This window comes from Salmo trutta, chromosome 31 (genome assembly GCF_901001165.1).
Source record: "Salmo trutta chromosome 31, fSalTru1.1, whole genome shotgun sequence".
Lineage (NCBI taxonomy): Eukaryota > Metazoa > Chordata > Actinopteri > Salmoniformes > Salmonidae > Salmo > Salmo trutta.
Window position 1 is genome coordinate 44,386,529 of NC_042987.1, and position 18,567 is coordinate 44,405,095.

The 18,567-nt window shown below is 36.3% G+C and overlaps 1 protein-coding gene across 3 annotated transcripts in view; it reads left to right on the top strand.

Moving 5' to 3' along the window:
• The window catches only part of tcea1 (transcription elongation factor A (SII), 1), a 33,686-nt gene extending 20,747 nt beyond the window's left edge, over positions 1-12,939 (top strand). For all 3 annotated transcript variants that reach the window (XM_029726659.1, XM_029726661.1, XM_029726660.1), the window contains 3 exons: positions 12-158; positions 12,397-12,468; positions 12,646-12,939. In XM_029726659.1, coding sequence (XP_029582519.1) covers positions 12-158; positions 12,397-12,468; positions 12,646-12,654 — 228 coding nt within the window. In that variant the 3' untranslated portion in view covers positions 12,655-12,939. The remainder of the gene's footprint in view (positions 1-11; positions 159-12,396; positions 12,469-12,645) is intronic.
• The last annotated feature ends 5,628 nt before the right edge of the window (positions 12,940-18,567 follow it).

Below are 18,567 nucleotides of genomic sequence, written 5' to 3' on the forward strand. Positions count from 1 at the left end.
CCTGCTAACAGGAGATGGCTAGTGATGAGCTGAAGCTGATAAGGAAGAACTTGACCAAAGAAGCCATTAGAGATCACCAAGTGTCCCAGACCGGAGGAACCCAGACTGACCTGTTCACCTGCGGCAAGTGCAAGAAGAAGAGGTGCACCTACACTCAGGTAATATACCATCCACTATATAATACACCTCCTCAGGTAATATACCATCCACTATATAATACACCTCAGGTAATATACCATCCACTATATAATACACCTCCTGTAATATACCATCCACTATATAATACACCTCAGGTAATATACCATCCACTATATAATACACCTCAGGTAATATACCATCCAATATATAATACACCTCAGGTAATATACCATCCACTATATAATACACCTCAGGTAATATACCATCCACTATATAATACACCTCTTCAGGTAATATACCATCCACTATATAATACACCTCCTCAGGTAATATACCATCCACTATATAATACACCTCCTCAGGTAATATACCATCCACTATATAATACACCTCCTCAGGTAATATACCATCCACTATATAATACACCTCCTCAGGTAATATACCATCCACTATATAATACACCTCCTGTAATATACCATCCACTATATAATACACCTCCTGTAATATACCATCCACTATATAATACACCTCAGGTAATATACCATCCACTATATAATATACCTCAGGTAATATACCATCCACTATATAATACACCTCCTCTCAGGTAATATACCATCCACTATATAATACACCGCCTCTCAGGTAATATACCATCCACTATATAATACACCTCCTCAGGTAATATACCATCCACTATATAATACACCTCCTCAGGTAATATACCATCCACTATATAATACACCTCCTCTCAGGTAATATACCATCCACTATATAATACACCTCCTCAGGTAATATACCATCCACTATATAATACACCTCCTTAGGTAATATACCATCCACTATATAATATACCTCAGGTAATATACCATCCACTATATAATACACCTCCTCTCAGGTAATATACCATCCACTATATAATACACCTCCTCAGGTAATATACCATCCACTATATAATACACCTCCTCAGGTAATATACCATCCACTATATAATACACCTCCTCTCAGGTAATATACCATCCACTATATAATACACCTCCTCAGGTAATATACCATCCACTATATAATACACCTCTCAGGTAATATACCATCCACTATATAATACACCTCCTTAGGTAATATACCATCCACTATATAATATACCTCAGGTAATATACCATCCACTATATAATACACCTCCTCTCAGGTAATATACCATCCACTATATAATACACCTCCTCTCAGGTAATATACCATCCACTATATAATACACCTCCTCTCAGGTAATATACCATCCACTATATAATACACCTCCTCTCAGGTAATATACCATCCACTATATAATACACCTCCTCAGGTAATATACCATCCACTATATAATACACCTCCTCTCAGGTAATATACCATCCACTATATAATACACCTCCTCAGGTAATATACCATCCACTATATAATACACCTCCTCAGGTAATATACCATCCACTATATAATACACCTCCTCTCAGGTAATATACCATCCACTATATAATACACCTCCTCAGGTAATATACCATCCACTATATAATACACCTCCTTAGGTAATATACCATCCACTATATAATATACCTTCTCAGGTAATATACCATCCACTATATAATACACCTCAGGTAATATACCATCCACTATATAATACACCTCAGGTAATATACCATCCACTATATAATACACCTCAGGTAATATACCATCCACTATATAATACACCTCTTCAGGTAATATACCATCCACTATATAATACACCTCCTCAGGTAATATACCATCCACTATATAATACACCTCCTGTAATATACCATCCACTATATAATATACCTCCTCAGGTAATATACCATCCACTATATAATACACCTCCTTAGGTAATATACCATCCACTGTATAATACACCTCCTCAGGTAATATACCATCCACTGTATAATACACCTCCTCAGGTAATATACCATCCACTATATAATACACCTCCTTAGGTAATATACCATCCACTATATAATATACCTCAGGTAATATACCATCCACTATATAATACACCTCCTCTCAGGTAATATACCATCCACTATATAATACACCTCCTCAGGTAATATACCATCCACTATATAATACACCTCCTCAGGTAATATACCATCCACTATATAATACACCTCAGGTAATATACCATCCACTATATAATACACCTCAGGTAATATACCATCCACTATATAATACACCTCAGGTAATATACCATCCACTATATAATACACCTCTTCAGGTAATATACCATCCACTATATAATACACCTCCTCAGGTAATATACCATCCACTATATAATACACCTCCTGTAATATACCATCCACTATATAATATACCTCCTCAGGTAATATACCATCCACTATATAATACACCTTCTCAGGTAATATACCATCCAATGTATAATACACCTCCTCAGGTAATATACCATCCACTATATAATACACCTCCTTAGGTAATATACCATCCACTGTATAATACACCTCCTCAGGTAATATACCATCCACTGTATAATACACCTCCTCAGGTAATATACCATCCACTATATAATACACCTCCTTAGGTAATATACCATCCACTATATAATATACCTCAGGTAATATACCATCCACTATATAATACACCTCCTCTCAGGTAATATACCATCCACTATATAATACACCTCCTCAGGTAATATACCATCCACTATATAATACACCTCCTCAGGTAATATACCATCCACTATATAATACACCTCCTCTCAGGTAATATACCATCCACTATATAATACACCTCCTCAGGTAATATACCATCCACTATATAATACACTTCCTCTCAGGTAATATACCATCCACTATATAATACACCTCCTTAGGTAATATACCATCCACTATATAATATACCTCAGGTAATATACCATCCACTATATAATACACCTCTCAGGTAATATACCATCCACTATATAATACACCTCCTTAGGTAATATACCATCCACTATATAATATACCTCCTCAGGTAATATACCATCCACTATATAATACACCTCCTCTCAGGTAATATACCATCCACCATATAATACACCTCCTCAGGTAATATACCATCCACTATATAATACACCTCCTCTTAGGTAATATACCATCCACTATATAATACACCTCCTCAGGTAATATACCATCTACTATATAATACACCTCCTCAGGTAATATACCATCTACTATATAATACACCTCCTCTCAGGTAATATACCATCTACTATATAATACACCTCCTCTCAGGTAATATACCATCCACTATATAATACACCTCCTCAGGTAATATACCATCCACTGTATAATACACCTCCTCTCAGGTAATATACCATCCACTATATAATACACCTCCTCAGGTAATATACCATCCACTATATAATACACCTCCTCTTAGGTAATATACCATCCACTATATAATACACCTCCTGTAATATACCATCCACTATATAATACACCTCCTCTCAGGTAATATACCATCCACTATATAATACACCTCCTGTAATATACCATCCACTATATAATACACCTCCTCAGGTAATATACCATCCACTACATAATACACCTCCTGTAATATACCATCCACTATATAATATACCTCCTCAGGTAATATACCATCCACTATATAATACACCTCCTCTCAGGTAATATACCATCCACTATATAGTACACCTCCTCAGGTAATATACCATCCACTATATAATACACCTCCTCTCAGGTAATATACCATCCACTATATAATACACCTCCTCAGGTAATATACCATCCACTATATAATACACTTCCTCTCAGGTAATATACCATCCACTATATAATACACCTCCTTAGGTAATATACCATCCACTATATAATATACCTCAGGTAATATACCATCCACTATATAATACACCTCTCAGGTAATGTACCATCCACTATATAATACACCTCCTTAGGTAATATACCATCCACTATATAATATACCTCCTCAGGTAATATACCATCCACTATATAATACACCTCCTCTCAGGTAATATACCATCCACTATATAATACACCTCCTCAGGTAATATACCATCCACTATATAATACACCTCCTCTTAGGTAATATACCATCTACTATATAATACACCTCCTCTCAGGTAATATACCATCCACTATATAATACACCTCCTGTAATATACCATCCACTATATAATACACCTCCTCAGGTAATATACCATCCACTGTATAATACACCTCCTCTCAGGTAATATACCATCCACTATATAATACACCTCCTCAGGTAATATACCATCCACTATATAATACACCTCCTCTTAGGTAATATACCATCCACTATATAATACACCTCCTGTAATATACCATCCACTATATAATACACCTCCTCTCAGGTAATATACCATCCACTATATAATACACCTCCTGTAATATACCATCCACTATATAATACACCTCCTCAGGTAATATACCATCCACTACATAATACACCTCCTGTAATATACCATCCACTATATAATATACCTCCTCAGGTAATATACCATCCACTATATAATACACCTTCTCAGGTAATATACCATCCACTGTATATATACACCTCCTCAGGTAATATACCATCCACTATATAATACACCTCCTTAGGTAATATACCATCCACTGTATAATATACCTCCTCAGGTAATATACCATCCACTGTATAATACACCTCCTCAGGTAATATACCATCCACTATATAATACACCTCCTTAGGTAATATACCATCCACTATATAATATACCTCAGGTAATATACCATCCACTATATAATACACCTCCTCTCAGGTAATATACCATCCACTATATAATACACCTCCTCAGGTAATATACCATCCACTATATAATACACCTCCTCAGGTAATATACCATCCACTATATAATACACCTATCAGGTAATATACCATCCACTATATAATACACCTCCTTAGGTAATATACCATCCACTATATAATATACCTCAGGTAATATACCATCCACTATATAATACACCTCTCAGGTAATATACCATCCACTATATAATACACCTCCTTAGGTAATATACCATCCACTATATAATATACCTCCTCAGGTAATATACCATCCACTATATAATACACCTCCTCTCAGGTAATATACCATCCACTATATAATACACCTCCTCAGGTAATATACCATCCACTATATAATACACCTCCTCTTAGGTAATATACCATCCACTATATAATACACCTCCTCAGGTAATATACCATCTACTATATAATACACCTCCTCAGGTAATATACCATCTACTATATAATACACCTCCTCTCAGGTAATATACCATCCACTATATAATACACCTCCTGTAATATACCATCCACTATATAATACACCTCCTCAGGTAATATACCATCCACTGTATAATACACCTCCTCTCAGGTAATATACCATCCACTATATAATACACCTCCTCAGGTAATATACCATCCACGATATAATACACCTCCTCTTAGGTAATATACCATCCACTATATAATACACCTCCTGTAATATACCATCCACTATATAATACACCTCCTCTCAGGTAATATACCATCCACTATATAATACACCTCCTGTAATATACCATCCACTATATAATACACCTCCTCAGGTAATATACCATCCACTACATAATACACCTCCTGTAATATACCATCCACTATATAATATACCTCCTCAGGTAATATACCATCCACTATATAATACACCTTCTCAGGTAATATACCATCCACTGTATAATACACCTCCTCAGGTAATATACCATCCACTATATAATACACCTCCTTAGGTAATATACCATCCACTGTGTAATATAACTCCTCAGGTAATATACCATCCACTGTATAATACACCTCCTCAGGTAATATACCATCCACTATATAATACACCTCCTTAGGTAATATACCATCCACTATATAATATACCTCAGGTAATATACCATCCACTATATAATACACCTCCTCTCAGGTAATATACCATCCACTATATAATACACCTCCTCAGGTAATATACCATCCACTATATAATACACCTCCTCAGGTAATATACCATCCACTATATAATACACCTCCTCTCAGGTAATATACCATCCACTATATAATACACCTCCTCAGGTAATATACCATCCACTATATAATACACCTCCTCTCAGGTAATATACCATCCACTATATAATACACCTCCTCTCAGGTAATATACAATCCACTATATAATACACCTCCTCAGGTAATATACCATCCACTATATAATACACCTCCTCTCAGGTAATATACCATCCACTATATAATACACCTCCTCAGGTAATATACCATCCACTATATAATACACCTCCTCTCAGGTAATATACCATCCACTATATAATACACCTCCTCTCAGGTAATATACCATCCACTATATAATACACCTCCTCTCAGGTAATATACCATCCACTATATAATACACCTCCTCAGGTAATATACCATCCACTATATAATACACCTCCTTAGGTAATATACCATCCACTATATAATATACCTCCTCAGGTAATATACCATCCACTATATAATACACCTCCTCTCAGGTAATATACCATCGACTATATAATACACCTCCTCAGGTAATATACCATCCACTATATAATACACCTCCTGTAATATACCATCCACTATATAATACACCTCCTGTAATATACCATCCACTATATAATGCACCTCAGGTAATATACCATCCACTATATAATACACCTCCTCTCAGGTAATATACCATCCACTATATAATACACCTCCTCAGGTAATATACCATCCACTATATAATATACCTCCTCAGGTAATATACCATCCACTATATAATATACCTCAGGTAATATACCATCCACTATATAATACACCTCCTCTCAGGTAATATACCATCCACTATATAATATACCTCAGGTAATATACCATCCACTATATAATACACCTCCTCAGGTAATATACCATCCACTATATAATACACCTCCTCAGGTAATATACCATCCACTATATAATACACCTCCTCTCAGGTAATATACCATCCACTATATAATAAAACTCTTCAAGTAATATACCATCCACTATATAATACACCTCATCAGGTAATATACCATCCACTATATAATACACCTCCTTAGGTAATATACCATCCACTATATAATACACCACTTCAAGTAATATACCATCCACTATATAATACACCTCCTCAGGTAATATACCATCCACTATATAATACACCTCATCAGGTAATATACCATCCACTATATAGTACACCTCCTTAGGTAATATACCATCCACTATATAATACACCTCTTCAGGTAATATACCATCCACTATATAATACACCTCCTCTCTGGTAATATACCATCCACTATATAATACACCTCCTCAGGTAATATACCATCCACTATATAATACACCTCTTCAGGTAATATACCATCCACTATATAATACACCTCCTTAGGTAATATACCATCCACTATATAATACACCTCTTCAGGTAATATACCATCCACTATATAATACACCTCCTTAGGTAATATACCATCCACTATATAATACACCTTTTCAGGTAATATACCATCCACTATATAATACACCTCCTTAGGTAATATACCATCCACTATATAATACACCTCCTCTCAGGTAATATACCATCCACTATATAATACACCTCCTCAGGTAATATACCATCCACTATATAATATACCTCCTCAGGTAATATACCATCCACTATATAATATACCTCAGGTAATATACCATCCACTATATAATACACCTCCTCTCAGGTAATATACCATCCACTATATAATATACCTCATTTAATATACCATCCACTATATAATACACCTCCTTAGGTAATATACCATCCACTATATAATACACCTCCTCAGGTAATATACCATCCACTATCTAATACACCAACCTCAGGTAATATACCATCCACTATATAATACACCTCCTTAGGTAATATACCATCCACTATTTAATACACCTCCTCAGGTAATATACCATCCACTATATAATACACCTCCTCTCAAGTAATATACCATCCACTATATAATACACCTCCTCAGGTAATATACCATCCACTATATAATATACCTCCTCAGGTAATATACCATCCACTATATAATATACCTCAGGTAATATACCATCCACTATATAATACACCTCCTCTCAGGTAATATACCATCCACTATATAATACACCTCCTTAGGTAATATACCATCCACTATATAATACACCTCCTCAGGTAATATACCATCCACTATCTAATACACCTCCTCAGGTAATATACCATCCACTATATAATACACCTCCTTAGGTAATATACCATCCACTATATAATATACCTCCTTAGGTAATATACCATCCACTATATAATACACCTCCTCAGGTAATATACCATCCACTATATAATACACCTCCTCTCAGGTAATATACCATCCACTATATAATACACCTCCTCTCAGGTAATATACCATCCACTATATAATACACCTCCTCTCTGGTAATATACCATCCACTATATAATACACCTCCTCAGGTAATATACCATCCACTATATAATACACCTCCTCAGGTAATATACCATCCACTATATAATACACCTCCTCTCAGGTAATATACCATCCACTATATAATAAAACTCTTCAAGTAATATACCATCCACTATATAATACACCTCATCAGGTAATATACCATCCACTATATAATACACCTCCTTAGGTAATATACCATCCACTATATAATACACCACTTCAAGTAATATACCATCCACTATATAATACACCTCCTCAGGTAATATACCATCCACTATATAATACACCTCATCAGGTAATATACCATCCACTATATAGTACACCTCCTTAGGTAATATACCATCCACTATATAATACACCTCTTCAGGTAATATACCATCCACTATATAATACACCTCCTCTCTGGTAATATACCATCCACTATATAATACACCTCCTCAGGTAATATACCATCCACTATATAATACACCTCTTCAGGTAATATACCATCCACTATTTAATACTCCTCCTTAGGTAATATACCATCCACTATATAATACACCTCTTCAGGTAATATACCATCCACTATATAATACACCTCCTTAGGTAATATACCATCCACTATATAATACACCTCCTCTCAGGTAATATACCATCCACTATATAATACACCTCCTCAAGTAATATACCATCCACTATATAATACACCTCCTCTCAGGTAATATACCATCCACTATATAATATACCTCAGGTAATATACCATCCACTATATAATACACCTCCTCTCAGGTAATATACCATCCACTATATAATATACCTCAGGTAATATACCATCCACTATATAATACACCTCCTTAGGTAATATACCATCCACTATTTAATACCCTTCCTCAGGTAATATACCATCCACTATATAATACACCTCCTCTCAAGTAATATACCATCCACTATATAATACACCTCCTCTCAATTAATATACCATCCACTATATAATACACCTCAGGTAATATACCATCCACTACATAATACACCTCCTCTCAGGTAATATACCATCCACTACATAATACACCTTCTCAGGTAATGACCACTAGAGGTACTAATATTTCTATTGATTCACTGTAATAGATACTTTTGGTTGTATTAGAGAAGACTCTTTGGAGGAGCTGTTTAGATGCGCCTGTCATAGGGGTTCATAAGGCGCTACAGAGGGTAGTGGGTACGGCCCAGTACATCACTGGGGCCAAGCTTCCTGCCATCCAGGACCTCTATACCAGGCGGTGTCAGAGGAAAGCCCCAAAAATTGTCAGACACTCCGGTCACCCTCGTCGCAGACTGTTAACTCTGCTACTGCACGGCAAGTGGTGCCGGAGCGTCAAGTCTTGGACCAAAAGGCTCCTCAACAGCTTCTACCCCCAAGCCATTAGACGGCTGAACAATTCATAAAAATCGCCACCGGACAATTTACATTGACACACCCCCCTTGTACACTTCTGCTACTCGCTGTTTGTTTGTTACCTATGCATAGTCACTTCACCCCCACCTACATGTATCAAATCAAATGTATTTGTCCCATACACATGGTTAGCAGGTGTTAATGCAAGTGTAGCGAAATGCTTGTGCTTCTACATTTACATTTTAGTCATTTACACTTATCTCCCTCACTAGCTTTAAGCACCAGCTGTCAGAGCAGCTCACAGATCTCTGCACCTGTACATAGCCCATCCTTAATTTAGCCCAAACTACTACCTCTTCCCCTACTGTATTTATTTATTTTATTTATTTTGCTCCTTTGCACCATATTATTTATATTTTAACTTTTAATCTTTCCTCAAACTACAAATCTACCATTCCAGTGTTTTTCTTGCCATACTTTATTTACTTTGCCACCATGGCATTTTTTTGCCTTTACCTCCCGTATCTCACATCATTTGCTCACATTGTATATAGTCTTATTTTTTCTTCTGCATCATTGATTGTATGTTGTTTTACTCCATGTGTAACTCTGTGTTTTTGTATGTTGTCGAACTGCTTTGCTTTATCTTGGCCAGGTCGCAATTGTAAATGAGAACTTGTTCTCAACTTGCCTACCTGGTTAAATAAAGGTGAAATAAAAATAAAATAAAAAATTTAGCAGACGCTCTTATCCAGAGCGACTTACAATAGTGAATACATTTCATACACATTTTTTCCCTCCGTGCTGGTCCCCCGTGGGAATCAAACCCACAACCCTGCCGTTGCAAACACCATGCTCTACCAACTGAGCCACAGGGGACTTCTAGTTCCGACCATGCAGTAATATCTAACAAGTAATATAACCTACCAATTCCACAACAACTACCTGATACACACAAGTGTAAAGGAATGAATACGAATATGTACATATAAATATATAAATGAGTGATGGCCAAACGGCAGATTTCCTCAACTAGCCTGCACCCTGACTCTGTACCGGTACCCCCTGTATATAGCCTCCACATTGACTCGGTATCGGTGCCCCCTGTATATAGTCTCCACATTGACTCTGTACCGGTACCCCCTGTATATAGCCTCCACATTGACTCTGTACCGGTACCCCCTGTATATAGCCTCCACATTGACTCTGTACCGGTACCCCCTGTATATAGCCTCCACATTGACTCTGTACCGGTACCCCCCGTATATAGCCTCCACATTGACTCTGTACCGGTACCCCCTGTATATAGCCTCCACATTGACTCTGTACCGGTACCCCCCGTATATAGCCTCCACATTGACTCTGTACCTGTACCCCCTGTATATAGCCTCCACATTGACTCTGTACCTGTACCCCCTGTATATAGCCTCCACATTGACTCTGTACCTGTACCCCCTGTATATAGCCTCCACATTGACTCTGTACCGGTACCCCCTGTATATAGCCTCCACATTGACTCTGTACCGGTACCCCCTGTATGTAGCCTCGTTATTCTTATTGTGTTACTTTTTATTATTACTTTTTATTTTAGTCTACTTGGTAAATATTTTCTTCTTCTTGAACTGCACTGTTGGTTAGGGGTTTGTAAGTAAGCATTTCACGGTCAAGTCTACACTTGTTGTATTCGGCGCATGTGGCAAATAAAGCTTGATTTGATTTGAGGTGCTCAAGTCACTTTATGAACTTTGTCCTCACACACATTTCAGCAAACAGGCAGTACCCACACTATATAAGCAAGCTAAAGCCGAAGTTATCAATGAATTGGCCAATGCACCATGTTTTGCGCTTACTACAGATGGCTGGACCTCCAGGCTACAGAGCTACTTAACAGCCAATCACATGGCCCTGGAGTGGGAAGTATGATGCTACAGATACCTTTTTGGTTAAGTTAAATGACAGTCACATATTTGTCTCTTTGTAACAAACATAACATAGTCTTATACGATGTCTGAGCCATGTTTCCATATTGAGTACACACATATAACACTATTTGTCTGCTGTGGATGAGTAATGGTGTTTTTCACCAAACTGTTATTCCTGATGGTGCTGTCATCAGGCCTTATATGACTCATGATCATCTATGGAATCACACTTTTGGATTTTCTTCAATAGACTCAAATGAACTACACTGTTGGCTTTTCATTTTATTTCTGAACCGGAACCAAACCAAGAGGCCAAAATGTCCATCCTGGGCGGGTTTGGTGAAGCTTTCCCACCCCTACAGTGTTGTCAGTGTGTACAGTAATCCTGTTTGTGTTGGTCTTCCAGGTGCAGACCCGCAGTGCTGATGAACCCATGACCACCTTCGTCTTCTGTAATGACTGTGGGAACAGATGGAAGGTACGTTGTCTACACGCACGCACGCTGTTGTCTACACGCACGCACGCTGTAAACAGACTTACCGAATCCCTTTTGTCTGTTTCACCACATTGTTAAATGTAGGTGTTGTGTTTAACTACATATACACAGTCCCTTCTCTGTCCTCATCTAAGGCCTTCTTTACTGTTCATCTTCTAGTTCTGTTGAGATCGGGAGGAGGAGACCTTCAGACAGAACCAATCAACCAACCATACAGACGCACCCACTATTTCTATTGGAAGATATTGTCCATAGCCATGCCCCTGTCCCCACCCATCAGCCGTTCAGATGATAAACACTGTTTCTTCTGTTACCATCCAACATTTTATATGTAGTTTTAACATTTAGACAAAACTTGGATCGACAATTTACTATTGATTTTAGCTTCTTCGACCTTCATGAATTTTTATTTTATTTAAATGACCAGTAAAATTTTATCCATTTGTTTAAAAATAATGTCTCCGTTTTTTTTTTTTTGTTGTCCTGAACAAGTTCTGGTACAAACATCCTCTTGGATGGGTTTCCCAGACCAACATTAAAGGTAGAGTCTGCAATGCATGAAGTAGACCACAGCATCAGACCGACCTCTGCAACAGCGCTGTGAAGGGCGAGTCTATACTTCAGCTAATTGCAGCACATTGAAGCGTGCATGTGAGCGTGTAACATCTTGCATTGCACCCAATATTCTAGGTTCATCCTGCTGCTCGTGATAACGCCATATCATTGAGTCTCAGATGAAGCCTGTTAGAGGGCGACCGATTTATGATCAACGCCGATACCGGTTATTGGAGGACCAAAAAAAGGCGATACCGATTAAAATTGTGATTTTTTTTTTTTAAAAATTTATTTTTTGGTTATTAATTTTTTTTATATTTTTTTATACTGTTTTAAAAAATATATATATATATATATTTTTTTACTATTATTATTATTATTATTATTATTATTATTTATTTTTTTTTTTTTATGAATATATTTCTAATAATGACAATTACAACAATACTGAATGAACACTTATTTTAACTTAATATAATACATAAATAAAATCTATTTAGTCTCAAATAAATAATGAAACATGTTCAATTTGGTTTAAATAACGCAAAAACAGTGTTGGTGCAGAAAGTAAAAGTGCAATATGTGCCATGTAAAAAAGCTCAAGTTTAAGTTCCTTGCTCAGAACGTATGAAAGCTGGTGGTTCAATATTCCCAGTTAAGAAGTTTTAGGTTGTAGTTATTATAGGACTATTTCCCTCTCTACCATTTGTATTTCATATACCTTTGACTATTGGATGTTCTTATAGGCACTTTAGTATTGCCAGCCTAATCTAGGGAGTTGATAGGCTTGAAGTCATAAACAGCACTGTGCCTCAAGCATTGCTAAGAGCTGCTGGCAAACGAAGTAAAGTGCTGTTTGAATGAATGCTTATGAGCCTGCTGCTGCCTACCACCGCTCAGTCAGACTGCTCTATCAAATATCAAATCATAGACTTAATTATAATATAATAAACACAGAAATACGAGCAATTATTCATTAATATGGTCAAATCCAGAAACTATCATTTCGAAAATAAAACGTTTATTCTTTCAGTGAAATACGGAACCATTCCATATTTTATCGAACGGGTGGCATCCCTAAGTCTAAATATTGCTGTTACATTGCACAACCTTCAATGTTATGTCATAATTATGTAAAATTCTGGCAAATTAGTGCACAGTTCGCAACGAGCCAGGCGGCCCAAACTGCTGCATATACCCTGACTCTGGGTGCACTGAACGCAAGACAAGTGACACAATTTCCCTTGTTAATATTACCTGCTAACATTAATTTCTTTTAACTAAAAAACTAAAAAAATGTACTTCTGTGTATTGATTTAAGAAAGACATTGATGTTTGTGGTTAGGTACATTTGTGCAACGATTGTGCTTTTTTCGCGAATGTGCTTTTGTTAAATCATCCCCCGTTTGGCGAAGTTGAAGTAGGCTGTGATTCGATGATAATTGAACAGGCACCGCATTTCAACAAGAATGTTGTCTTTGCTTTACTAACCACAGTAAGACATTTATTTCTCAATGTCTCAAGGACTGCCAGTCACAGGAAGAATCCGTCAATCTAAAGGCAAGGAAATACAAGGAAATTCTCAAAGCTGCTAACGAGAACCTTGACGACCTTGTACCTAGCCGGTGGGGATTCCGGTAGGGTGCCCCCCCACCCAGGCAGTGGCAGTGCTGGCAACACTAGCTGCAGTAACCAATGGGGAGGAGGGTCACACTCGGACATTCAGAGAGGGGGTGTATTATTGTGACCCTGGTGGCACAAAATCAAAGGTCTGATTGCATGGAGATGCTTGGGAATATGGTCAATACGGGGGACCATGTTGTGGGTGTTTCAGGGGAAAGGGGTACATCTGACCACAATCTAGGACGTGACAGTGGTTAATAAAATCTCTCAATTTCTGTACATTTTTTTGCACAGTCTTGCAGGACTTCTCATACAGCTGCAACTGTATATGCATTTGTAAATCAAGACCTTTCTTGAGTTGGGCTCTGGGATGGTGTAACTGTTGAGAATGTGAGCCTATGGTTGTGTGGGGGGACTTTTTCCAGACATAACACAGGTACAGCAGATCCCCTTATTGTATGGGACACTTTTTAATGTGCCTTTAGAGGCCATGCAATGCAGTACTCATCTATAAAACAAAAGCAATTTAGATCCAAAGAGTCCATATTATTAAAGGAAATTGAAGGACTAACAGTACAGTTAGATAGCAATAAAAACTGTACCATAGAGGCACAGAGTAAGTTAGAGGAAAAACAAAAAGAAATGGAGGAACTTATTCAAGAAAGATCCAGTATAATATATTATAAAAAATAAAGCGAACTGGATGGAATATGGGGGGAAAAATGCACCAAATTCTTTATCAATCTTCAATATAGAAATGCTACCAAAAAAATGTGTTGAAACTTGTTACAAATGGTGGAGTCACGCATGATTCACCAAATGATATTTTGAAAGAGGAAGTAAAGTACTTTAAGAATATGTTTTTGTTTCAGTCTCCTCCATCTCCACTAACTGAAACTAATTGTATGGATTTTTTCCCCTAATAATAATGTAAAATTAACATCTGTACAGAAAGACTTGTGAAATTACAGAGGAGGAACTTCTTGATGCAATGAAAGCTTTTAAGGATGGGAAAACTCCAGGGCTGGAGGGCATACCAGTGGAAGTATACAAAACTTTTTTTGATATACTCAGAGGACCATTATTAGCATGTTTTAACCACTCCTATATAAATTGTAGATTATCAGACACACAACAAGAAGGTCTGATATCATTATTACTGAAACAGGACCCAAGTGGTGTATATAAAGATCAGTCCATTTAAGAAAATTGCAGGCCTCTTACACTTCAGTGTTGTGATGCAAAAATCCTAGCTAAATGCTTGGCGCATAGAATTAAAAAGTATTGGTAGATATTATTCATCCTAATCAGACAGGTTTTTTACATGGACGATACATTGGAGATAATATAAGACAAGTACTGGAAACAATAGAATACTATGAAATAGCGGGGACACCAGGCCTCGTTTTCATAGCTGATTTTGAAAAGGCTTTTGATAAAGTACGACTGGAGTTTATATATACATGCCTAGAACATTTCAATTTTGGGGAATCTCTTATAAAATGGGTTAAAGTTATGTATAGTAACCCTAGGTGTAATAAATAATGGCTACATCTCAGAAAGTTTTAAACTATCTAGAGGAGTAAAACAAGGTTGTCAGCATATCTATTATTGCCATTGAAATGTTAGCTGTTACAATTAGATCAAACAATAATATTAAGGGATTAGAAATCCGTGGCTTAAAAACTAAGGTGTCAATATACGCCGATGATTCATGTTTTCTTTTAAAACCACAATTAGAGTCTCTCCACGGCCTCATAGAGGATCTAGATACTTTTGCTATCCTCTCTGGATTAAAACCAAATTATGATAAGTGGATCACTTAAAAAATGAAAATTTTACATTACCGTGTAGTTTACCAATTAAATGGTCTGACGGAGATGTGGACATACTCGGTGTACAAATCCCAAAAGAAAGAAATGATCTCACTCCAATACATTTTTTATAGAAAGTTTGCAAAAACAGATAAGATCTTGCTACCATGGAAAGGAAAATACCTATTTGTGGAAAAATCACCCTGATAAACTCTTTAGTTATATCACAGTTTACCTATTTGCTTATGGTTTTGCCTACACCTAGTGACCTGCTTTTTAAATTATATGAACAAAAAATATTCCATTTTATTTGGAATGGCAAGCCAGACAAAATTAAAAGGGCCTATTTATATAACGAATATGAATTCGGAGGGCAGAAATTATTAAATATTAAAGCATTAGACCTCTCACTAAAGCCATCAGTCATACAAAAGTTATACTTAAATCCAAACTGGTTTTCTAGTAAATAGGATGAGACATTCCTACCAATGTTCAAGAATGGCCTTTTTCCCTTTATTCAGATTACACCTGCTCACTTTCGGTTGTTTGAAAAGAAAATAATCTCCAAAATATTGTTATTTTTTAAACAAGCCTTAGAAAGTTGGTTGCAATTTCAGTTTAATCCACCTGAAAAGACAGAACAAATAATACAACAAATATTGTGGTTAAACTCAAATATACTAATTGATAAAAAAAAAAAAAAACATTTTTAGAAGAAATGTTTATAAAAGGTATCATTTTTGTGAATGATATCATAAATAGGACTGGTGGAGTTATGTCACACATGCAGCTAACACAGACATATGGAAATGTCTGCTCTACCCAAAATTACAACCAATTAATTGCAGCATTACCACAAAAATGGAAGAGGCAAGTAGAAGGGGAAAAGTAAGGAACTTGTATGTCGGCCCTGTATTAAAGAACATATATGGTTAAAGAAAAGTGTGATAAATAAAAACATATACCAATTTTATTTAAGGACCAAAAAACTGACAGCTGTGTCATATAAATTGCAAAATAGTTGGGAAGAGATTTTCGATGTACCCATTCCATGGCACATGGTTTATGAATTGATACGCAAAACAACGCCGGATTCAAAACTTCCACTTTATCAATTTAAATTACTATACAAAATTCTTGCAACCAATAGAATGAAGAATTGCAACATTTGCCTAGAACTAACGCTGCAGATAGCAATACTGGGTGATTTGAAAAGCCATAGTCAATCAATAATATAATAATTATTTTAGAAAAAACGTTTAATTTACAATCTGTAGAAGCTATGAGAATAGAAAGGTTCAGTACTTTTGTCAAGCATCACAGCACAGTTAAAAAATACATGGCAAATAGAAATCCAAAATGGATGATGTTGAGAGATAGATGGAAGGGGTTGAATGGAGCTGAAGGACTAATAACAAGATAACCAATGTAAAACATACAGGGGTCTGTAAAATGTATATAGGTTCAGAACTGTTGTGAAATAGCACAGTTACAAATAGAAATCAAACTGGATGGACATCAGAAATAGAGGAAGGACTAAAAACAAACAAGCCTTTGTGTTATTGTTTATTAGTTTATGACACCGGGGAGGGAAAATGGCTAATTGGGCCCAATTTGGACATTTTCACTTAAGGGTGTACTCACTTTTGTTGCCAGCGGTTTAGACATTAATGGCTGTGTGTTGTGTTATTTTGAGGGGACAGCAAATTTACACTGTTATACAAGCTGTACACTCACTACTTTACATTGTAGCAAAGTGTCATTTCTTCAGTGTTGTCACATGAAAAGATATACTCAAATATTTTAAAAAATGTGAGTGGTGTACTCACTTTTGTGATGTACTGTATGTGTATATAGGTATTTAAATATATCTTTTTTTTATTTAACCTTTATTTAACCAGGTAGGCTAGTTGAGAACAAGTTCTCATTTACAACTGGGTCCTGGCCAAGATAAAGCAAAACAGTGTGACACAGACAACAACACAGTTACACATGGAGTAAACAATAAACAAGCCAATAACACAATAAACAGGTCAATGACACAGTAGAAAAAAAGAAAGTCTATATACAGTGTGTGCAAAAGGCATGA